This window comes from Microcaecilia unicolor, chromosome 1, assembly GCF_901765095.1.
Source record: "Microcaecilia unicolor chromosome 1, aMicUni1.1, whole genome shotgun sequence".
NCBI lineage: Eukaryota > Metazoa > Chordata > Amphibia > Gymnophiona > Siphonopidae > Microcaecilia > Microcaecilia unicolor.
In genome coordinates this window covers 463866494-463892104 of record NC_044031.1, presented here as the reverse complement: position 1 = coordinate 463892104, position 25611 = coordinate 463866494, and the positions used below count along the sequence as shown (strand labels likewise).

Genomic DNA, 25611 nt, shown 5'->3' with positions numbered 1-25611 from the left:
CCCAGTCATCACAGAGGGAACAGAACCCGGAAATGAACAAATGGGAATTTAAAAATGATTTTTATATGCCCAATTGCCATATTGCACTCCTTCAATCGAGGAAAGGGGGGGGGGGGGGGGGGGAGCAGAGATCAGGAGTACTATCAAGGACAATTGAAATCTAACTAACTAGATATACTACAGAACTCTAAAGTCCATACCCAGAAATCTCTCTGCCCCCTCTACCACACAGGGTAGACACATTGCATTATATGCAGTGCAAGATAGCACTGAAGCACCCATCTGGCACTGCATATATTACAGTGCCAACACATTCCAAAAGATAATTAAGAAATCACACACGCCTTCCAACACACCTGACATCAGACCCCACCCTCCATCTCTCCTCCCAACTCAAGAACAAGCCTCGCTCTCCAAGAACAAGCCTCTACCTCACAGCCCTACCTTTCTCCCACCCCCCCCCCCAATACCACCACCCGGGTTGCCATTGGGGCCCAGTTGCCCGGGCAGAAACAATCTCCCTCCACTCCCACTCAGTCTGGGATGTGACCCAAAATGGAGACAACGCCTCCTCGTGTAGTCTTGCGGTACTGCTGCTAGGGGGCATTATTCTATATCAGCTCAGCAACGCAAAGCAAATGAACCCTTTTACTCTCAGCTAAGTCACTGGTACAATAGATATTTAATATTAGAGACATCAACTAGGGCAAACAGCAATATGTTTGTAAAATAAACAAAGTGTCAGACAGAAGTGCAGCTATTTTAAATCAAAAGATACCCTTCGTACTACACAAGCAACTTGTGCAAGATTCAGATGGCAGATATTTATTAAAAGCAGGACAAATACAGAATTACAGCATAGTACTGTGTGGCATGCATGCTTCAAATATATGGTTATGTATTTTTAACTCCTAGATAACAGCAAAACTGTTCAATGATTCATCTAATTATGGTTGGTTATTTTAACACAGTAATGGATCCAGCTTTTAGACTGTAACCCAGCAAAGACAGCCATGAAAAATATTGATCTAGGATCAATACTATAAATATGAGAATTGAGTGTAGTGTCTAAGGCTAAGAGAAACCGACTAAGTTTTCATATTTTAACATTTTTTTTAATACTTTATATCTTTTAACATTTACATATCCACATAAATGTAATGGAAATGTACAAGAAATATAATAATTTTAACAATAAAAAAGGAAATTTCTTTCTCCATAATTTTGTCCACAAATCAAATCTATGATCCAAGCACTAGGAAAAAAAAGTAAAGGAAAATTAATACAAATGAAATTCAGAGATTAAACAAAATCCCGCAAGCCTACATAATAGCATTTTCCTCACTGGGAGACAGTTAAAGGCTTTTCCACACATTCTTGTGCCTCAATAAATTGTAATAACTTTAAGGGTTCAAAGAATATATAATTGTTTTCATTGAGAGATACAAAACATCTACATGGAAATTTCAAAAAAAACTAGCACCAAGTTAGAGAGTTCTTGTTTTATATGACAAGAATTCTCTTCTTTTCTTCTGGGTATCTCTCGCAAAGTCTGGAAAAATCTGAACTTTTGAACCCATAAATTCTGTATTAATATGGCGAAAATGAAGTCCGAAATATATTATTTCTGTCCATCTCTAGTGCAAAGGTAACTAATAAAGTTGTCCTTTCAGTCACTATCTCCAAGGAGCTTTCTAGGAAATGGGTCAAATCCAGGACCGGCGCAGCTTGAGGTTGTCCATCTTTATATCTTCCAGTTATGTACTGGGCCCTAGCAACAGGTGGAAAAGCTTGCTGCTGGTAACCCCAATACATCCGTGAAATACTTCCTCAGCATATTCAAAGGGGAGATCAAAGGAGATTTGGGGAAATTTATAAACCTCAAGTTGTTCCTGCGACTCTGATTTTCCAAATATAATATTTTACGAGCTTGAAATTCTCTCTCCTTGATTAAAGTGGCTACTACATTCTGAGACTTAGAAATCTCTGTTCCCAAAGTCATTACCTTATCAATATTCCCTTGGACTTTTTCAGCCAAATCTTTATGTTTTTCTTTCAAGTCAGTTATTTCCCCTTTAAAAGAGGAAGAAATAAGTTGTAAAGAAGTGTGTATACCTTGAACTGAGTCCCAGAGCGCTTCGAGCGTTACCACAGCTGGTCTTGCAAATCCTCGGTTTTCTTCAGGAGCAGAGACGCCATCCAAAGACGAGGGGACAGCTTCCTCCGTTGTTGGTTTGGTTGGCGTCGAGGATACAACGGGCCCTCCCAAAACAGTTGGCAGGGGCGGTATACAACTAATCGCACCAGCCTCCTGTATCTCCGCCATACCAAAACCTGCTCCTGGTCGCGGGGGGGGGGGGGGGGGCTGTTTTAGGAGGAGGACTAAGTGAAGCCTCCTCAATGCTATGGTCCGCTTCAACAACAGCGGACCCTTTAGAAACGGGTTGTTTCTCTCCGAGGATCGTCACTCCGAACGATTCCAAGACGGTCTGTCGAGCAGCAGGGCCTATAGCTTGGCTCGGGGAGGTAGGAGCTTTTGCTTTCCCCTTTCGCTTCCCCATGTTGTTTAATAGGAGAACTGACGCACGGTCGTCCAGGAAATCAGGAGCAGCGATCTTCGCGTCCTTTCAAATCGCCATCTTGGATCGCCTTGTCATATTTTAACATTTTAATGGACATTCTATTTGTGTACCATATTGAGTTTTCCTAACTTAGATTGGTCATTGCAAAATGAATCTGTCTGTACAAACATAAAATTTGTGAGTTTCTTAGGCAATGACACCAAAATTACATACAAGACAGCAAGGAAAATGTGATTAAATCACATACGTTGTGGGGAACCAACATTAACGTGGAGGGGGATAATCGAACGGCGCCGGCAAAATACATGGCTGGTGATGTATTTTGGCGCCGCCGCAAACAGCTGGCCAGACCCGTATTTTTGAAAAAGATGGCCTGCCATCTTTTGTTCCAATAATACGGTTCCGGCCAGCCAAATGCTTTGGATTTGAGATGGCTGGCGTTGTTTCTTACCGATAATGGAAAGTTATGTCGGCCATCTCAAACCCCGGCCAAGCCAGCATTTTTAGTGCACTGGCCCCCCTTACATGCCAGGACACCAACCGGGCTCCCTAGGGGTCACTGCGGTGGACTTCAGAAAAGCTCCCACGTGCATAGCTCCCTTACTTTGGGAGCTGAGCCCCCCCCCCCCCCCAAAACCCACTACCCACAAATGTACCGCACCCACTAAAACTGCTCCAGGGACCTGCATACAGCCTCTAGGATTTATTGCTGCTGAATAACTTTGGCACACCAGTTCACACCTGAAGACTAATCTCTTTGAAAAAGTCCTTTATTTGAATAAGCACGTTTACTCACAGTTAACTGCAGATCAGAGGTTGTGCCCCATTGGCAAAGAGTCCCCTGGTACTAAGATGAGCAGTAGGTCAGAGCTGGCACAATGGTGTACAATGCCCTCTTTCAGCACCATTCAAGGTAAGAACTACGTTCTCTAACGTGGGTAACACAGGAAAGGGAACTAAAACTGGCTTACAAAAATGGCCACTACCGCATGGACTACAACAGAAAACAAAACAGGGCACACTCTGACCCAGTAAGCAGGGGGAAAGCACCAGGGGAGTAGAGCCTACCAACTACCAATACCTACACCCACAACAATGCATTGCTGATGTGACTCTGCAGTGCAAATAACAGAAAAGGTGTCACACTCGCCGCAGAACCACATCACAAGCAGGAAAAGGCTGTCGGAGGACAGAACACATTCTCTGCTGTTGTGGAGGTGGGTACGGCATTTGAGGCTGGCATACAGGCTGGAAAAAAAAGTGTTTAAAGGGGGTTTTTTTTGGTGGGAGGGGGTTAGTGACCACTGGGGGAGTACGGGGAGGTCATCTGGTGAGTTGGGGCACCTTTTTGAGGCTTGGTCGTGAAAATAAAAGGACCAAGTAAACCTGGCGAAAAACTGCTTAACGCCGTTTTTTTCCCATTATTGGCGAAAGCCGGCTATCTGGTAGCCACGCCCATACCTGCCCATGTCCTGCCTTCCCTTCGCCGCCGACACGCCCCTTTGAACTTTCGCCAGCGAGGGCGACGGGGAAAGCGGCGATGCTCTCAAAAAAAGCAGCTTTCGATTATACCGATTTTGCCGCTTTTCCGAGATCACCGGCCATCTCCGATTTGTGTCGGGAAATGGCCGGCCATCACTTTCGATTATGAGCTGGATAGTAACTTAGTAGATGACGGCAGAGAAAGACCTGCACGGTCCATCCAGTCTGCCCAACAAGATAAACTCATATGTGCTACTTTATGTGCATACCTGACTGATTTTGTATCTGCCATTTTCAGGGCACAGATCGTAGAAGTCTGCCCAGCACTAGCCCCGCCGCCCAACCACTGGCTCTGCCACACAATCTTGGCTATGCTTCTGAGGATCCATTCCTTCTGAACAGGATTCCTTTATGTTTATCCCACACATTTTGGATTCCGTTACCGTTTTCATCTTCACCACCTCCCTCGGGAGGACATTCCAAGTATCCACCACTCTCTCTGTGAAAAAATACTTCCTGACATTTTTCTTATTTAACTTTGTTTATTAATTTTCATTATATACAAAGATATCATCTTTGATTAGATACACCAATATTGCCACCTTTTTACAAAAAGTAATCAAATATAGTACCACTATTCCATAATTATATTAGTTTATAGTCCACTAAACAATGTGAGAATTCAAGATGGTTTGAAAACCAATGGAAGTTGGAATTTAAACATAACATAGAATTTAAAAAAGGAAAATAAGCAGGAGGTTACCCTTTTAATTATACAACCTTTGCTTCATATATGGACTCAACCTTTATCACCTTGCGCATTAAGGAAAGTACGTAATTGTTCTGGGTCAAAGAAAATATATCTTTTTTCGTTTAAAGTCAACAGACACTTGCATGGAAAGCGTAACTGAAAATTTGCCTTAATAGCCAAGGATTCTTGTTTCATCTCAAGAAATTTCTTTCTTCTCTGCTGAGACCAACGAGAAATATCTGGGAATATTGAAATTTTACTACCTTTAAATTCCGGATGAGTATTTTTAAAATATAGCCTCAACAGAGCTTCTTTGTCTTGTAAAAATATAAATGAAACAATTAAAGTAGCTCTGAACTCAATATTTTCTTTCGATTGTTCCAAAAAGTCTGTTAAATCAAGTGCTTCAGGTGTTTTATCTTGATTTCCTGGAACATTCTGTTGTGATTTTGGCATAGTTTTCAGATAATATATTCTTTGCAGAGGTGGAAGGGATTGATCCGAATACCTGTATTCCTCCTTCAGAAATTTTACAAACATATCTCTAGGAGAAATGAGTTGATCTCTTGGAAAATTTAACACACGTAAGTTTAAATTTCTTGAAGAATTTTCTAGATTTTCTATCTTTCTATGTAATATCATTCTGTCTCCAGAGATTTGTGCTTGTTGTTCTAAAATCTTAGCAGTTTCAGTCTCAAGTTTAGTCTGTTTCACCGAAATACCTTCCATCTTCTCTTTTAAATTATTTATTTGAGAGGAATTATTTAAAGATACGGAAATAAAGGCATTACAGACCTTGTGCAAGGATTCTAAGGCTGTCCATATAGACTCCAAAGACACCTCTTGGGGCTTTACCAGCGGTTGAATCGCCATAGCACAAAGATAAGATTCTTGTGTTTTTATATCTCGAGTCGAGTCTTCCGTTGAATCCCCAGTTGCCATCTCCGGTGTTCGTTGGACTCCCGCAGCCTGCCCTGATTGTATCGCGGGTGCCGCTCCTTCAGACGGGGTTCGCCACCCCTTCGAGGTTCCTGTTTCGGGCCTCGGTACAGCAACGCCGTCTGTTTGCGGAGGCGGCGGGGTCAAAGGTCCCAGCGGGCTGAGCGAAAGATCGCTCTCCTGGACGGGACTCTTCCCAGACGCGTCAACGGATATGCCCGAAATTGGGGTCGACACCAAAAATGAGGACATTGGCAGTTGTCCCGGTAAGGAGGGGATCTGTTTCGGGGGAGGTGGTCCCTTCGTCTTACCCTTCCTTTTCGGCATTGTTAAGAAGGAAAAAGGAAACTTTGTAAAAGCTTTTTAGGAACAACCGCCGTCCACATCCTGCTCGGACGCCATCTTGAAATTCCCCCCCCCTGACATTTTTCTTGAGCCTGCCCCCCTTCAATCTCGTTTCATGTCCTCTAGTTCTACCGCCTTCCCATCTACAGAATAGGTTCGTTTGCGGATTAATACCTTTCAAATATTTGAACGTCTGTATCATATCACCCCTGTTTCGCCTTTCCTCCAGATGACTTCCTCTATTACAAACAAAAACAAGTTGAATACTTACAGTGTGATAATGGCACAGTTCTTCCTCCTTCATTCACAAACTCAGGTATATCCATGATGGCGCAAGCACCCCCGGTACTGGAACAGACGGTTGCAGCAGCCCTTCCAGGATCCCTGGAAGAATGGCTCGGAGGCGCTCGCCAAGAGTGGCTGCTGAGAAAAGCTGTGGAGTCGGTACAGGAGTCGAGGTCAGAATCTGCTGAGGAGGAGGAGGCGGTACCGGGCTGTCCGGAGACCGACAATTCGACACCTCTTGTATGGAGGGTGAACGGTCCTCCCGGCGTCGACGCTTCACAGGTGCCCAAGTCCCTCGATGCCCCGGAGCTCTCAGTACCGTGACGAGAAGGGGACCGATGCCGATGCTTCTTTGCCTTTGCTCGAAGCACGTCACCGGTACCCCTTGGTACCAACGAGAAGGACGTGGAATCCACACGCCTCCTTGGTGTCGGGTGCGAAAGGGGTCGGTCCCGATGGGCCTGTACTGCAGGAGCCCTCGAAGCAGTTGGAGACCCACTCAATGGTTCACTGCTGCCAGCTTGTGATGGTCTCTGGACAGCCATTACCTGCGCTCCTGAGGTCGATGCACTCTCCGGTGCTGACATCGATACCACCACCGACCTCGGTACCGCTGTTGACGCTGAAGTACCGGGCAAAACTCCAAACAGGCGTTCCCGTTGAGCTTGTCTTGACGCTTGTGTCCGCTTTTTAAGGCTAAGACATAACTTACATGCATCTGGGCGATGGTCGGGCCCAAGGCACTGGATACACCACGCATGAGGGTCGGTGCCTGAGATTGCCCGATTGCACCGAGTGCACTTCTTGAAGCCGCTGGCCGGCCTCAATGTCATTGATGGAAAAATAGCGGCGGAAAAATCAAAATTTGCGATAGTGCCAAAGGAAGAGCACAAAAAAGGGAGAAAACCCGTACAGGCGGCCAAAATGGCCGCACACGACGATGAAAGGAAACTTGAGGGCAAAACTAAAGAAAGTAAAGGAAAACTTTTTCTTTTTTTTTTAAAGAAATGAAAGAGCTCGTGCACGACGAAAAAGAAAAAAAACGTCGAAAAGCCGACTAAAACGAAGGCTCTCTGGGGCACAGAACCGCCGTAAACAGCTGCTCTTGACCGCGGAAAAAAGAAGACTGAAGCGGGTCTCTCGCGCGATGGGCGTGGAAAATGGCCGAGCATGCGCGGTGTGCGCGCCCGAAGGCTTTAGCAACTTTTGTTGCTAGGAAGATTTTCCGGACCTGGGGCTGAAGTGGTCGTCACCCATATGTGAGAACAAGCAGCCTGCTTGTCCTCGGAGAAATCCATGTACAGGTCTCAAGAATGCCAGGGACTGGGAAGGCAGGTGAGGTTAGGCTTATGGGGAATGTGTTGTGTCCATGAATGCTACATCTGAGTATTTAGATTTTATTCTTTTTGCAGCAATATACTCTAAATTAACACTAGTAGTCATACAGAGTAGACTAAGGCCCCGATGTTCTCCTACACTGTTCAAATAGTGCTGTAAAATTAACGCCAGAATAATGCAGGGAAATAAAGCCCGATGATCAGAGCTAATAGCATGAAAATTTAGGCTCATTATTAGCTCTGATCATTGGGGTACTTCTGCAAAAGGACTGTGCCTGGGCATGTGCCCAAGGCACAATCCACCCACAGAAGTTGTTTGACAGGTACAATATGTCAAAAAAAATAAAAAGCCCAGACTTGTTGAGCAGGACATTCCCCCCCCCCCCCCCCCCCCCATATACACTGCAAGCAAGGGGCTGGAGGGCCTCTGGATCTCCATTCCCCCTAACCCCCCCCCCCAAGACAAGTTTCTCTGATGGTCTAATGGCCTTCTCCCTCCCCCTGACATGGGGGTGGGGGGCTGAATGTCCGGTGACCTCCAGCCCCCATAACCTCCCCCCCCCCCCCCCCACACACAATAAACTATCTCTTGTGGTCCAGTGGGCAACCTTACCCCCACCCCCCCTGGTGGCCTAGTGACCCCCAAACCTCATTCGTACCTTCAGAAGGGAGGAGGGAGTAGCACTCCCTCCTCCTGGGATTCCGTCTTCAAAACGGCGGCACCCTGCCTGGTGCATCCCACGATGAACTAGGAAGGCTTCAGTATCATATGAGGGAGTTTCCCCTTCATATGGTATTGAAGCCCTGCCCGGTGCATCCTAGGATGCACCGGGCATGGCGCTGCCATTTTGAAGGCAGCGCCCCAGGAGGACAGTACTACTTCCTCCTCCCTTCTAAAAGGTACGGGGGTGGGGTTTGGGGGGCACTAGGCCACCAGGGACAGTTTTTTGTGGGGGAGAGGGAAGAAGGCCACTGGGCCACCAGGGAAACTTATCTGGGTGGGAGGGGGCCTGTAAGCATGCAAATGCTCCGCAAACTGTAACCTAGCATATGGTTTGCTGTGCACTCAAGAGGAATACCTAATTAACTGCTTTGCATGCTACTTGTGATCAGAGCCAGCGAATTCATCGTTTCACACACTCTTCAGCTCCGAGCAAGGGGCGGGATCAAACGCAGGTGCTAGTATGGAGTTCATAGCCTCTAGCACTTGCGTTTGCTTCTGATCATCGGCCCCTAAATGATGCTCAAACTCCAACCCTCACAGTCTGGGACTTCAGAATGGTGGTTTCTCAACCTTTTTTTCAGTCAGAACACACCTGAAAGATTGCTCACACATGTGACAGAATGCATACATGATCCTCATGGACCTTTGATCTTACGCAGTATAAAACAGTTCAGATTAATTAAATGTAAACATGCTCTGCATCCACAAGAACCCTATCCCCCCCCCCCCCCCCCCCCCCCCCCCAGACAAGGTACAGAAAAGAACTAGCACATTTCTCCATGGAAGATACCATACAAATACAAAAAAAAAAAAATCCCAAAACCAGATTCTCATGTTATCTGAGAATTAGCAACAAATCTCTCCACTACCATGCAGGTTGTGAAATACAAAATGTGCCCCATGCTGCTGCAACATGGGAAAGGTATAGCTCATAGCAAATTAAAGAAAAACACCGTGGCTTGTATGGCTGCATGTTATGCTATCAGGCTCTGCCTCCCTGCTCTTGTCCTGCTTGTGCCAGCCTCACAAGACATCTCATGGGTCCTTGCAACACACTATGGTTGAGAATCACTGCTGAAGAACATCCTATGCTATGCCCAGAATCTCAAATATCATGGACAAAGTGGTTGAGACCAATACAACTCTCCCCTGCAACCAAAGAGCTACAAAAAGCCAATTTACTGTTGCCTTGTTCCTGTGCATTCTTTTTTAAAATCAGACCCAAAATGATATGAAAAATAATCCTCAAGGGGACACTTGCCCAAAAAGATGTATCATCCAGAATTAATTTACTGTATAATTTGAAAGGAAATACATACATTTTTTTTTAATTTTGAGCAAATGTCCAGTCTACATGGGATATTTTTGGTTATTTATTTATATACTTTTTTTTTTGTTTTTTTTTTTAAATACAATGACACTAACTCCCTTGTCACATTTTTTGTCTTTCAACTCTTATTAATATGTACTAGCCGTTGAGCCCGTTAAAATGTATTGAAATGGGGGTTTTCCAAGGCCCCTCCCCCCCCGAGGTCGCCGCTGCCCCCTCCCCCCCCAAGGTCGCCACTACAGGTACCCCCCCCCCCCCGGAGTCGCTGCCACCGCCACCCCTCCCGGGCCCTCTCTTCGCTATTCAACTTACATCGCTGCAGCACGCAGATCAGCTGAGCTCCCGTCGGCCTTCCTTCTCTGCCTGTGTCCCGCCCTCTTGTGACGTAACATCGGCGAGGGCGGGACACAGGCAGGGAAGGAAGGCCGACGGGAGCTCAGCTGATCTGCGTGCTGCAGCGATGTAAGTTGAATATCGAAGAGAGGGCCCGGGCCGGGTGGAGGGGTGGCGGCAGCGACTCTGGTGGGGGGGGGGGGGGATCGGTAGCGACCTCGGTGGTTTCCCCTCTCCCTCCCCTTCACGCAGTTTCCCTCTCTGCCCTGCCGTCATCACGTATTGACGCGTGGGCAGGACAGAGAAGTAAGTCTCTACTGCGCATTTGCGGGTGAGTATGGTCACTCGCAATTTATATGACTGATGGTATTCTATTAACATAGTAGAATCTACAACTTGGAAGGGTCTCTTCGCAGCAAAAATGGCTCACTTTTCTCAGTCAATTAGGAGTTCTGGTAAGGCCTCTCTACCCCCTCTGTTATAACAAATTCCACAAATTCTACCTCTTCTGACTTGGGCAGAGTAAAGGATTCTGGTGATGGTACTCCAGGAAATTAGAGGGGCGAACACAGACTGTGCGGTATCTTAGTGCCAGGTCATATTATGTTATCATTGGTCAAAAACCTCCATACATAAATTTTTTAATTTTGCTATAATTCACTGATGGTTCAGTTCTTTTAATCATTTTTATTTAATGATGTATCTTGCACTGTAATTTCTCAAAATGACTTTAAATCCTAAAGTTACTTCTCTGTCTTCTTCATCAATTATTATGATTGAATGCAAAGGCACTTAGCTTGATTCTTGTACCCAACAGGGCTCCGTTTCACTCTTATATCAAGCTTCATCAGGGGATTAAGTGCTGTTAGGACTACACTCTCCTACATGTCAAACTTCTAATATGACCTGGCACTAAGATACCACACTTGCTGCTAAGCCAAGACATGTGAGGTATTTTCCTCCATTTAAATTTAGTATTTCACAGTTCGAGATACATGATATAACTTTGGTCCTTGGATTTCACAGACACTAGAATATGGTTGAATTTTCAGTTCATTGTTTCACCACTGACGTGTTGTCGCTGAAATAGTGCCTGCATATAGATTTTGAAAATTGTTAACGGGGCCAGAAGGTTTCTAGCATGGCAGTTGCATAAGCAGAGGAATAAGGGGTGGGTATGTAAACTTGCTACACAAAGGGACCATGAAAGTTTCTCATAATTAGGGTATAGCAGACAAGTTTAGAAAATTTTATGAGAATTTATATAAAGCAGATGGGATGCCCTCTAAAAGAAGATCTAGAAATTACATTTTTAATGCTGACCTTCACAGATTAGGAGAGGATCAGAAAAATTGGTTAACATACCCTTTTCAGAGCAAGAATTAGATCAAGCTATTAAGGATCTCCCAAAAGGCAAAGCAGCAGGGGTGACTGGTACCTGGGAGAATTTTATAAATGTCTCCAAGAGGAACTGACCCCTTTCCATGTAGAGTATTTAATGATATGCTGAAGGGAGTGACATTACTAGCTTCTATGTACCAAGCGCAAGTAGTGGTTCTCCCCAAGCCAAGTAAGGATCCATCAGAAATGTGCCAGTTATAGGCCTTTAGCGCTCTTGAACCTTGATATGAAACTCTTTGCCAAGGTGTTGGCTAATAGGCTGGAAAATAGTGTTTCCACAGCTGGTACATGATCAATCCTGATTTTATTAAGGGGTGGATGCTGGGATATAACATCAGAAGAGTGGTGGGATTATTTCATTATATACAAAGGAAAAAGCTGAAGCATTATGTTTGGCCCTGGATGCAGAGAAGGCATTCAGTAGGGGTGAGTGGCCTTTACTCTACCAGGTGGTAGACAGGATGAGTTTGGGAGTCAGTTTTATACACTGGGTAAAAGTACTTTATGTCTCTCCCAAGAACAGAATATTTGTAAACACTACTATGTCTAGAGAATTTTCTCTTCATAGAGGGGTAAGACAGGGGTGTTCAATGTCCCCCTTGTTGTTTAAATTGGCTATGAAGCCATTTGCTGCTTACATTAGACAAAATGCAGCTATTTAATTTATCTAAACAGGGAGGGGGGAACAGCATGAGTCTTCTATTTGCTGACAATTATCTTTATTCCCTTCCTCATCTGCTGGAAGAGTTGGAAAGATCTGTGGGAATGTTTGGGTTTAAAGTTAACAAAGACAACGGAAGCTACCATTTTTAACTTGGCAATTTGGGATATTTCAGATGACTTTCCGTTCAACAAACTTTCGATACTTGGGTATTCAAATTTCTACAGATCTAACTCAATTATTCGCCCCTCACTGAGGCAATCCACAAAGATTTAGAAGACTGGAAAACTTTGATGTTATCTTAGTTGGGCCTTGTGGACCCTGCTTCTCGTTTCTTTTTACAATGTTACCTATCCCCTCATACCCAAAACTTTATTTTAAAAAAATGGAATGTCATGCTGTCTAAATTTATCTGGAGGGGAGGGGGACCTAAAATCAGTGTGAAGCGGTAATGTAAACTTGAAAGGGGGGAGGGCACCTAACTTGTATTTATACTATAAAGCTGATATCCTTAAGGCCCTGAAGGGTCATTATGACAGGGTAGAGAACTACACTGGTTACTTATGGAAAGGGAGATATTGGGCAATACCTCAGTTTTTGACTTCCAGAGAGGCAAAGTCAAAGAAGGGGATATAACACTTCAGGACTTAAACACACCCTTTTCTAGAACTACTATTACAACATTGGGATATGTTTGAAGAGCTTGGGAAAGGTTGTAGGTAATGTTCCCCTATAGTAAGGTAAGAGATTATAAACCATCTTCCTCTACTTATTACCTCTCACTGAGACAGTAGAAGAGATAGGACTGCCACTATGCACAGATCTCTTGAGTAATGGGTCACCGATTTCCCTTGGGCAAATAAGCGACCTGAAAGGGGACTCCATTCCATTTTATCAGTACTTTCAAATTAGGCATTTCCTAATGAGTTCAAATGCTACTAATAATCTCAGTAGAAAACCCCTGGGGGTAGAAATAATACCATTTAAACAAGTAACTAAGTGAAAGCCAAGTCCAATCTCTGCAAAGAGCTTATACAAGGGAAACAGGTAGTTTACAACACATATTCAAAAATGGCATAAAAGATATGACTTGCATGAGGAATACTGGGTCAAGGTACATTTATATCCCCATAAATGGTCATTAGTGACTAGTTATAGACAAATTCAATATATTTATTTTATTTATTTATAACAGCATTTATATCCCACATTATTCAGATAAATCTGGCTCTATAAGGCTTACAAAGATAGCGGGTTTCAAGGTTAAACAAATGGCAGTTCCATGAATATATAAGGTTGTAGCGTTAGACCGTTTTGGACTCCTGCCAGAGAAGAGAAATGTATGAATGATCATGGAGATGCACAGACTGGGCTCTGTTGGAGACAATGTGGTCTCAGAGGAGATCTGGATCATATGTGGTAGGATTGCCCACACATCTGAGTTTTCTGGGAGGTAGTCTGGTACCATATTAGAAAATGGACTGGATATGACTGGAGATCAGATGAGAGCCAACTTAAATGCCTAAACCCTGCAACACAACGAAACCAAAGCTCATAATGGACATAAAATAACTCTTCCTCTCTACGATTCCCTAATGTGTCTGTTACACATGAACCTTATTCTACCACAACATCACTTTGTATTTCTTCATACCGGAATTGGCGAATGCCTTTATGGTACTATGTAAGCCACACTGAGCCTGCAAATAGGTGGGAAAATGTGGGATACAAATGTAACAAATAAATAAATTTATTGGGGTTAAATTACAAGGGGCTAACAGAGGATACTTTAATTAGTATTGTATACATTTTATTATTAGGCACCTTCTTATATTATTTTTCGTAAGCAATTAAAAACATATTTGTTTCAAAAATATCTTTTAGCCTTGTAATAATTTCTCTTTTTTTATTGTAATTTATTCTCTTTTGTAAACCGCTTTGGACCAATTGTTGGGATTAAGTGGTCTTTAATAGATTTGATTAGTTAGCTGCAAATATGGCAATAGCGAGGGCATGGAGAGCAGTCCGAGCTCTCACTAAGAAGATGGCTCGACATGTGTGTACAGCTAAAACAAATCTGTATATTACAGCTTTGCTGAAAGGAATCAAACAAAAGCATGAGAAGAGATGGAGTGTAGTTCCCATATGAGCATTTTTGGTCTTCAGACAGTGTTTTTCCACAGTAGCCAATAATACTGTAAACCATTAGAATGGATTAAGTTGCAAGAATTAATTATTGTATGCTCTCAGCTGTCTGTATATGTTTTCTTTACCTGGACATGTTTTGCTTATCCATACTAGTCAAGTTAACTTTTCTAAACATCCAGGGCTATCTGCCCTACTTATTATTCTATGTAATTATCTAATCACAGATAGATATGAAGTTCTGTTAAGGTTTGGGGAGGAGGTATATAAGGGATTGGTGTATTTGTTTAAACCAGTATTCCATCCATTTGAAGTTAGACAACTCTCTCATAGTTTGGATTGGAGATTAATTTGGTTCACTTTATTTGTTGGTCTTGCGAATGTGGATGAAGGTGATCACTGTACCAGAATGGATATGCTGAAAAAATTAAATTAAAAAAAAAAGGCATGCGGTGTTTTAAAAAATAAAACAATCTTGCCTTCAAAATGAGCTCAGAGACAATATAAATGCCTTGATGGTGTGCTATGCCATCCTACCTTCATACGCTACTCTATCCTCCCTTTCACTGTATTTTTAATTTTTTTACTTTCTGTATGAAGTGAGAGAGACACATTAGAAATCTTCATAACAGTAACAATGCTGTAGCAGTGTAAGTTTTGTTTACAGAATACCTTTTAAGTATAAAAATGTTCCTACCTGTCTCTGAATCGTGTTCTTCATTTCTGGATGGGCTTATTGTAAAAGGAAGTTTGCGTTTCATAGAAGACTTTTCTTTCATCACCTTTCCCGCATCATTCCTATCCAGTTTTGGAGTTCTGCTATAGGATGCAATCTTGTCCTTGTTCTGATAAAACACCCAAAAAGTATTTTAATAAAATCTATACTACAAAAATACAATTTAACACAAATCAAAAGCTTCTATTTTCAAATATCTGTTTGCTTAAATTGAATTAATCATTTTCTATCGACAAGCCACATTGAGTTAAGCACACAAGTGGGTGATACATCAAACATTATCAGAACAAACTGCTCTCCTGAAGCTCAGAATTTTACACTAGAGTTCGAAGGATGTATGGTCCTTTCCATTTGTAGTAACCTCCTTAGTTTTGTTTTTTTCTTCTCAGTCAGACAGACATGAAACAAAAAAACTCTCACATTTTTTATTCCTGCTGTTATTCCGTTTACTTCAGATTTTTTTTCTTGTAGAAGACAGAAGATTTTTGCCGAAGTCAGAAAAATCCAAAACAAATACTAATATTATGTATGTGTACTTAACCACTGAGAATTTTTAGATCATGCGGGTTATATTTTAAAATTAAATATCTATTGACTAAGCAGTGTGCTGAAATGTCATCAAGAGCAAAAAGGGGCCAATGCACAAAGCTACTGTGGGTTGAACAGAGCTTGAGTGCAGGTGTTAACATGTGTGGAATACATGGACGCACACTGCATTACAATGAATGCTGAGGCCATTGAGTATTCTGTGGCAATGCAGAGAAGAAAACAGGGGCTGTTGGCATGCAGTTTCTGCGAGAATTTGTACAAGAGAATTTCATGCCATTTTTTTGGAGCCTTAACTGCCAGTTTTGTTTCTTTTTGCAATCAGAAGGAAGCCCCTGCAAGGTTCAAAGGCAGATGGGAGGTGACAAACGTGTGCATCTCTGAACAAAATCAAAACTGGAAGAACACATTGGTGCATACTGTTCTGCACTTAAATATGAGCCTCACAAGAAAGAGAAAGAGAGAGAGAGTGAGTGTGTGTGGTACATGATTAGTTTCTTTTCTTTAGTCAGCATCACTGTTCTGAACCAGTGGGTGTTCTCTTCCCACCAGCAGATGGAGGTAGAGAAAACTGAACTCATCCATTGACATCACCAGCTATAATCCGTGATGCTCTCTGGAACAATCTAGTATACATCTGCACAAGCAGCAGAACTACCCTTTCTATAATGCACCCAGGCCCACCAACCACTGCAACTGCAATAAACAAGCAAAATACCCCAGAGTGGCACTTGCTTCCCTTTATATATCAGGGAAGAGCCATATCAAAGGAACGCTGTATGGCTGCTGATCAGAATCAGATCTTACTCTTCAACTACTTCCAATAAGAAAGAAAACACAGCGTATCCAGAACCTTGTGCTGAGATCTTCTAAGAGTGGGATTTCAGAACACCAATGCTGATTAAAGAAAATAAAATTATCAATTAAGACAGTTTCTCCTCTCTTAGCATCAGCTTACACTGTTCTAAACCAGCAGGATGTACAAAGCAGACCTAATGGGTGGGGGAAGACAAGCCCCCCCCCTCAAATGACTGCTCTGCCAAAGTCCAAACAGACCCTGGCCACAACATCCAACCACTAGTGCTTAGCGAAGGAATGAAAAGAAGAGCATATCGCTGCCCTTTAAGTCTCCTGAGGCAAAACAGCCTGGGACTCCACCCAAGATGCTGTCTGAGCTCTGGTCAAGTGGACCTTGGTGGTGGGAGGGAGGTCAGGATTTGCCATGGCACCCCTGAGAGTTTGCTGCGGCGCACAGTTTGGGAACCGCTGCGATAATATATGCACTACAAATACAGTACTGTAGTTTGTAATTTTTTCACACTTATTGTTGAAAATAAAACTAAATGTTCAACACACAATGCTCTGTTGTGTGTAAGTATGTCCAATCATCCAGATTTATGATTACCCGGACCACCCCCCCTGCAGAAGATAGTCCAGATAATCGAAGACATAATGTATTAGAAGCACTGGATCAAGGAGTGTGACAGGGCTGATAAGGAAAAAAGAGCTTTCAAATACTGAGGCCTTATGTCATGAAGTGCTCTGAAAAACAAATAAAACAATTTGAAATAGAAACAAAATTCAATTGGCAACCAGGCATGAAGTAACATGATCCCACAGTTTATGAAAGGTAATCAGATAGGCCACCACATTCTGAATGTGCTATAATTTCCATAGCACATACTTAGGAAGATCTACAGGGTGAGGCAAAAAAAAAAAAAAAACAACAAAAAAGTGACCCCCTAGAGATTTTTGCTGTTTTCTCAGCAACCTCTTGGAATTTCAACATGAAATTTTACAGCTTTATTTGATGTTACTATCTATGTTTATGTACTGAGTGGAATGATATCTTTAAATACAGCAAAGCTACAAACTTTCGCATGTTCAAAAATGTTTGCACTGTAAAATCACCATTAGGCCTCTAACATTGCTCCCCAGACAAAAGTGTATCACAAGCTCCACCAAAAGTCATTAAAATAATCGCCGAATTCAAGGAAACGCTGCAGATGGTCTGGGACAACCTGATTGTCCGCACGCGTCTCCAGGAGGTAGGCTCCAACAGTCCTCATGTCTAGCAGGGTTCCTATGAACTCAATTGTTTAACAGGATGGAGATGGGACTTCGGGTAGTTTATAATGAACCCTAGTAGATCCAGCACCCGAATAGTCATCAGCATGGACTCCCAAGCACCTACCTCAGAGGTGCTCTTCACCAGCCAATTGTCAAGATAAGGGAACACATGAACTCCCAGTCTGCGTAGCAACGCTGCGACTAATGTTGGAGCAGACACTGGGAGCCGACACAAGGCCAAAAGGCAACATGCGGTACTGAAAGTGATGTGTTCCCAGCCGAAACCAAAGATACTTCCAGTGGGCTGGAAGTAACAGGATGCGTGTATATGCATCCTTCATGTCCAGAGAGCATAGTCAATTGTTTTCCTGAATCATGGGAAGAAGGGTACCTAGCTAAACCATCCTGAACTTTTTGCGGACTAGGAATTTGTTCAGAGCCCTTAGGTATAGGATGGGACACATCCCCCCTGTCCTTTTCTGCACAAGGAAGTACCTGGAATAGAATCCCTGCCCTTCTTCCCCTGGTGGAACGGGTTTGACTGCATGGACCTTGAGAACGGCGGAGAGTTCCTCTGCAAGTACCTGCTTGTTCTGAGAGCTGAACGAATGGGCTCTCGGTGGACAATTTGGAGATTTGGCAAGCAAATTGCGGGTGTATCCAAGCCGGACTATTTGAAGAACCCACTGATCAGAGGTTATGAGAGGCCACCTTTGGTGAAGAAACTTTAACCTCCCCCCAACCCACAAGTTGTCCGGGACGGATACTGACTGCTGTTATGCTCTACTGGAGCCAGTCAAAAGCTCGTCCCTTGCATTTGCTGGGGAGCACCAGCAGACTTTGGTGCATGATGTTGATGAGAACGAGCGCGCTGGGGCTGAGCCTGAGCAGGCTGGTGAGCCACAGGAGTGTACCTACGTCTAGAACAGTAATAGGGAGCACTCCGCAACTTGCCAAAATACCTCTTGGATGAAGAGGCAGATGGAGAAGACGCCCGGCGGGAGACAGAAAATATAGTATATGTATGCTTCTTGATTTGGCCAGCGACCTCTTCAACCTTTTTTTTTTTTGTTACATTTGTACCCTGCGCTTTCCCACTCATGGCAGGCTCAATGCGGCTTACATGGGGCAATAGAGGGTTAAGTGACTTGCCCAGAGTCACAAGGAGCTGCCTGTGCCTGAAGTGGGAATTGAACTCAGTTCCTCAGGACCAAAGTCCACCACCCTAACCACTAGGCCACTCCTTCTCTCCAAAAAAGGTTATCCCCCCCGGCAAGGGGCATTCACCAACCTCTGCTGAACAGCATGTTCCAGGTCAGAGACACACAGCCATGAGAATCTGCGCATCGTTATACTTTGGGCAGAGATCCTGGATGCCACATCAAAAATGTCAAGTGCCCCTGGTCAAGAACTTACGACACGCTTTCTGCTGCTTGACCAACTGACAAAAAGGCTCGGCCTGCTCCGGAGGGAGCGCATTGACCAAGTTCGACAAGTAGATGCTCGTGAAGAACTGGTATGACTGGATATGGGCGACCAGAATAGAGGTCTGACACATCTTTCTCCCAAAAAGTCCAGGGTTCTACCTTTTCTGCTTGGGGGGAGCAGAAGCATAGTCCCTAGTACTCCTGGCTCTCTTGAGAGCAGAGTCCACCACCATGGAATCATGAGGTAACTGGGACCTCACAAACCCAGGTTCACCATGGATCCTATACTGGGTGTCTATTTTCTCTGGGACCACAGGGACAGCCAGAGGGGAAGCCCAGTGCCTAACGAGGACTTCCTTGAGTACCTCGTGGAGAGGAGCCGTCACTGCCTCCTTAGGAGGGGAGGTGTAGTCCAGGACCTCGAGCATCTTGGCCCTGGGCTCATCCTCCTATGGGGAATGGAATGGACTCAGCCATTTCCCGTACAAAAGAGGTGAAAGAGAGGCTCTCAGATGGAGATATTCTCCTCTCAGGTGAAGGGGAGGGCTCAGAAGAAATCCCACAGGACTCGTCGGAGGAAAGGTACCTGGGATCTTCTTCTGATGCCCATGAGTACTGCTCCTCTGTGTTGGATAGCACTTCCCTAAGGGATGTCCGAGACCATGCTCAACTCGATGCCAAGGATACATGCCCTCAAGAGCACCATTGAGAAACTGGCTCCCGTCTCAACTCCGACAAAGCTTCCTCCACCGACGTTGAGGGGGTTAACGGCCTGGGTGGCTGTCGACAGCAGTGCTGCAAGCAGCGCCTGCATCGGAGCTGAACTGCAGGCCAGATGGGGCCACAGCAGGAGGTACCCCAATACCAACACACATCGCTGGATTAGGCCATCCAGAAGCTCAGGGAGTAAGGCCCGGATACACACATCAAGAGCAGTCAACGGGAGGAGCAGGCTGCAGAATCGCTGGGGCCGGTAGGAACAGGATTTTGGCTGCTTGGAGACACATGCATTGGTACTTCCTGGATGGAGGGGGAGCTGTCCTCCTGGCGTCAACGTTTCTCGGGTGTCGAATCCCTCGGCACCCCGGAGCTCCCGGCACCATGCATCCAAGGAGATCAGTGTCGGTGCTTCTTGGCCTTCACCCGATGCAGGTCACCCACGCTCCTTGGTGCCAACGAGGTTGTTGAATCCTCCCACTGCCTTGGGGTCGGGTCCGACAATGGACAGTCCCGGGGGGCCTGCATAGCACAAAGCCTTGAGACAGGTGGAGACCCACTAGATGTCTCACTGCTCCCAGTGTCACTGGGTCTCGAAGCAGCCAACCCTACCTGGCCTCCTGGTGTTGATACGATCCTCAATGTCGATGCCAACACCTCTGACCTCGATGCCGAGGAACCAGACCTGGCTCCAAAAATCTTCACACGTTGAGCCTCTCAGGAACCTGTGTCCTCTTTCTCATACGAAGGCAGAGGACACAGTTGGCAGGGCTGTGGTCAGGCCCTAGGCACTGAAGACACCACGAATGGGTATCTTTCCCCCGAAATGGTCCGGTTGCACCGAGTACAACACTTGAAGCCACTGGGAGTCTTCGTGAACATGGAACGAAAAATCGCATCAACCAAATCAAAAGACTTGATGGTGCCTGAAAAAGGGGAAAAAGGCACAAAGGAAAGAAGCCTGACCGGGCAGACCTGAGAACGGCCCGCGTTGAAAAATAAAGGAAACTTATACATGGGGAAAAAAATAAAAATTAAAGGTTTTTTTTGTTTTTTCAAAAAAGAAAGCGGGTAAAGAAAACCTCTGAAGGCACTCAAAAATGAATAAACGCTCTGACCGGGCGTGTGAGGAACCACCACAAAAAGCAGCTGTTCCTCACACATGTGGGGCCATTAATAAAGCGTGGGCGGGCTAGGGCACTTTCTACTACCATTCCACAATTATGGAATAAATTGCCCTTAGAAATAAGTTCAGAACTGAAAAAATTCAAGGCTCACCTCTTCCCAACATAGAGAATTTTGATGGGCATTCTCAAAATCCCAGCAACTGAATAAAAATAATAAATCTATGACTATCTTTTCTTGGTCTAATTGCTGATGCTGAAAATATCAATATTGTACATATGTTGTTTTAGATGTTTGGTAATTGATAGTACAGTTCAAAATGTTGTATTTTAATTATTTATAATAAACTACCTTGAATAATTTTGAAATCAAAGCTGTCAGTATAAATAACGCACTAACCATATAAACAAATATTTTCATGAAAGAGCAATGCTGTCTGACCATTTATGTTTTATCTTTATACCAAATATTTTAAATGACATTTTTTCTATTACCTTTCTTCCAGTTGGTTTTTCCACCATGTTGTAATCACTGTCAGAATTTTCAGTATAAATGGCTTTTGTGGACCCAGATTTGGGCATTTTACAGCTGTTCAACAAGTTGAGCCCAGGATCAGTCTGTTCATCATGTATCTAGAAAAAATGTAAAATCAAAATAATACATCTGAATGGAAGTCTCATAAAATTACAGGAATGTTTAAATCAAATCAGGCCAGACACCTACTTAGCATTTAAAAGGTGGTATTTATTTATTTGCTGCATTTGTACCCCACATTATCCCACCTATTTGCAGGCTCAATGTGGCTTACATTATATTGCAAAAGATATAATTATGAACAGAGTGAGAGGTTTGTTCTAATTTAACATATTACTATGTAAGAAATAAGGAAGATATGTAAATCATTCTACAGACATAACACATAATAAAAAGCAGTAAAATATAATGACCAATAATGATACAATGATTAATATAATCAATTCAGAGGGATCAGTAAGTGGTTGGTTTAGATATAGAATAATCAATCGTTAAGGAGGATTCTTATTGTAAGTTTCTTCGAACAAGTGTGTTTTCAATAATTTCCTGGTATACTAACAAAAATTAAAAACTAAAACTCCTTGTACTCACAGAAAGCCAATATACTTTGCAACTGCAGTTAAGTACTGTATTAATTAGCTCTAGGCACTTAGCAATTTTGAAGAAAAAAAGTCATACCCAAAGTATAGTAAAATAATTCTCATACTGATGTAGTGGTCAAACCAATGAACATATTAACACATTCCAGAGTATACTATTGACAACTGTTATGCTGGAAATACAACAGTAAGATTCTGAATAAGTGATGTGTTCCTAATAAAATACTTAATTTTATGTTTGAACAATTTTATTAAAGACAAATTAAACATACAATCTACTATAATAAAACTCACCCTCAACGTTCTGAGGACACTGACGTCAGTGAAGCCAAGCCCTGAATTCCTTCAAAAAGGTTCGAAGGTTCGTGGTGGTGAAGCCACCAAAATTGCTCCGGGCCCCGCCCTCGAGGGCGGACCAATGGCAGAACGAAGGGGTTGGCAGGGAGGGAGGGGGGGGGAAATCGCTCCAGGCCCCGCCCTCGTGTCAAACATCATGACGTTGGGGGCGGAGCAATGGCAGAACAACGAAGGGGTTGACCACGGAGGGAGGGAGGGAGGGGTGTTGGCCACGAAAACCTTGCTAGCACCCGTTTCATTTGCTCTGAAACGGGCCTCTTTTACTAGTCTTTTATAATAGGTGCATGTTACCCACACAGCCTGTACCCAGCAAACAACACCTTAGTATACATAACATCATCTTCAAACTTTTGAGTCCCCCCTCCCCCCATCATAATATGAAACTCCACAGATTCTTCCTCCATTCCTTACTCCTCCCCATTACCCTACCTCCCTTCCACCTACTCCCACCTATATCCCCCACCCCTCCCTTCCTCCCCGCCCTCCCTTTTAGGTTACACTGTGTTAACTACAAATCTCTAACATTAGATACCATTATGGCCTATCATAGCTTATTAAGTACAAGACTTCTACCACGGTGTGTAAGGGTATTTATAAAAGGCCCCCAAATCTTTAAGAATCGATTTTTCCTTTTGTAAGAGCCTTTGGCTTCTTTCACCTCCCACATCAACAACTGGTGTATTTGGTTCCGCCAGTGCTAAAAACTCAGGAGGTTCTGATGAAGTCCATGACTGCAAGATACACTTCCTTGCGAGCAAACAAAGTTTACAGTAGAGCAGTTTTTCATACGCTTTCAGACCCCGAAATCATCCAGGGAAAAAAATACTTAATTTTAAAAGGTGGAATTTATTCTTACCTAATTTCCTTTCATTGAGACCACAAGACCAGATCACATGAGTGGATCCCCTTACCAGCAGAGAACACTGACAATTCTGTGACACCACTACCAGCACAAGGAGTAGTGCAGCCCTGGAACTTGCCAGCACACTACTGACAATATGGATCTGCAACACTTGAACAACATGATAGCTTATGAAACATCTAAATCCTTTCCCAACATATCAATACACATACAGGGCTGGCTCAACCTGTGGACACTGTGAGGCACTGGCTCAGGGTGCTGGTGATAAACGGTGCCAAAATCCTATTCCAGCATCTTTTTCTTCCCTTCCCCCTGCAGGTGGGATGGGAGGGAGAGACACTGGTCCAGGATTAGAGATTTTGGAGCTATTAATCACAGCAGAGGGAGGATGACGAGAGAGAGGGGAGCTACCAGATCTCTGGTGAGGGGAAGGGGTGCCGATACAAAAGTTGGCTCAGGGTGCCATAGTCCCTTGAGCCAACCCTGTACACACAGCACAATAAAATAACACAGTGCAGTGCCATTGCAAATTCTCATAGAACCATGCCATAGATCAGTTATCTAAAGTAACCTTAAACTCCCCGTTCTGGCAGAATTGACAAACATTTTCCTCTGGAACCATTATGAAGAACCAGAGGGGTGCCTTCAGACCCTACATGATGCCAAGAGGAAAAATTCAGTGGCAGTCTTCCCAGGTAGATCCTAGACGTGTTCTAGGAGGACTAAAGGAAAGGAAATTGACAGGAAAAACAAATTTCATATTCCTTATATTTCTAGACCAGTGCAGAGGGAGACATACCAAAGTTCAAAAAGACCCTGGGTGGAAAGAAAACCAAGCCACAAAACACACCATCCACTTACAGTAAACAACCATCTGATCTTGAGAATGTTGCTGGAACAGGTCACAATGAGAACAGCAATATCCAAGAGGATCTAATGCTCCTAGTTTCATGACTATTGACCTGGGACAACCCAGAGGCAGCATTCAAGCAACTGTCAAGGAGGAACCATAACCATTGCCCCTCTTGACCAAACTGAAACAGCCAATGCTTTGGCATTTTCCAAACAGAAATAAGGAGAAAAACTGGCAGTGTGGCCACATGCTTGGGGAAGAGGGGGAGGCATTATCAAAAATGCATCATCACCTGAGCACAGTGCTCCAAGGGAGGACTCTCCATCTCATGGACCAAAGACCCTTAACCCCAAAAAGTTATTTAATGGAGCAGAAGGGTATCTCAACAACACCCTGTATAAACTCATTAGCGCCACTAGCACTCAGCTGTGTACCTAATGTGGTGGTCACAGGAGGGATGCTAGAACCCTTTGCTGAGAGAAAGATATCAAAGGAAGGAATATTGTATCCAGAATAAGCAAACTTCTCTGGACTGGTGTAGCAGGACTCAAGAAAAGGAAACAAACAAATTTCATCTTGCTTATCTTGCAAGAACGGTCCCGGGGTGGGGGGGTGGAGTGTAGGACATGACGTTTGGGTCCAGTCACCCTTTTTTGAGATCTCCCCCCCCCCCCCCCATCAGAGGGACAGATCTGGTAGCCACAGGTTGGCTGGGCAGTGGTTTAATTGTGGGAACACACTAACAGGACTGCAAACCTGTTGCACACTCAGGCTGGTCACAGGTAGGGTATGCAGCCACAAATGGGACAAAGCCACGATCTGTGCCACAAATGAGACAAGTTCTGCCACAAGAGAAAGCAACTGCATTGGAGCTCTTGAGGTTCTTGACACAGCTGGAAAGGGAGGTATCTTGTGGTCAGGGAGTGTCTTAGAAGCAGTGGCCTCAGCCAACAGCAACACAGGGAGATGCCACATGCCTTGCTACAGCCAGTCTTTTCCTTTGTCATGGGAAGAGCTCAGTTATGGAAACTACAAGTGCATGCAAGGTTCTGGTGTGGCACTTATACGGTCTGTGCCAGAGCCGGTGGTGGGAGGCGGGGCTGGTGGTTGGGAGGTGGGGTTTGCTTGGTAGACTTATACGGTCTGTGCCCTGAAGAACACAGGTACAAATCAAAGTAGGGTATACACAAAATTAGCACATATGAATTATCTTGTTGGGCAGACTGGATGGACCGTGCAGGTCTTTTTCTGACGTCATCTACTATGTTACTATGGTGTGGCACTTCACTGAAGTAGTTCCCTCAGTGTAAGTTTGTGGTCCTGTTGGTGTGTTCCCATCATTAAAACTACTGCCCAACCAACCTGAGACTACCAAATTTGTCCCTCTGAATGGGAGGTCTCAAAAGGGTGACTGGACCCAGAGGTCATGTCCTGCACAAAGCTTAAACAGGCAAATTGGAGGGTCCACCA

At 44.1% G+C, this 25611-nt stretch overlaps 1 protein-coding gene across 3 annotated transcripts in view; it reads right to left on the bottom strand.

Moving 5' to 3' along the window:
* The window catches only part of ANKRD12 (ankyrin repeat domain 12), a 246148-nt gene that overhangs the window by 158896 nt on the left and 61641 nt on the right, over window positions 1-25611 (bottom strand). For all 3 annotated transcript variants that reach the window (XM_030213381.1, XM_030213385.1, XM_030213377.1), the window contains exons 2-3: window positions 21431-21568; window positions 15013-15160 (exon numbers count right to left, since the gene is read on the bottom strand). In XM_030213381.1, the coding sequence (XP_030069241.1) occupies window positions 15013-15160; window positions 21431-21517 (235 nt within the window). In that variant the 5' untranslated portion in view covers window positions 21518-21568. The remainder of the gene's footprint in view (window positions 1-15012; window positions 15161-21430; window positions 21569-25611) is intronic.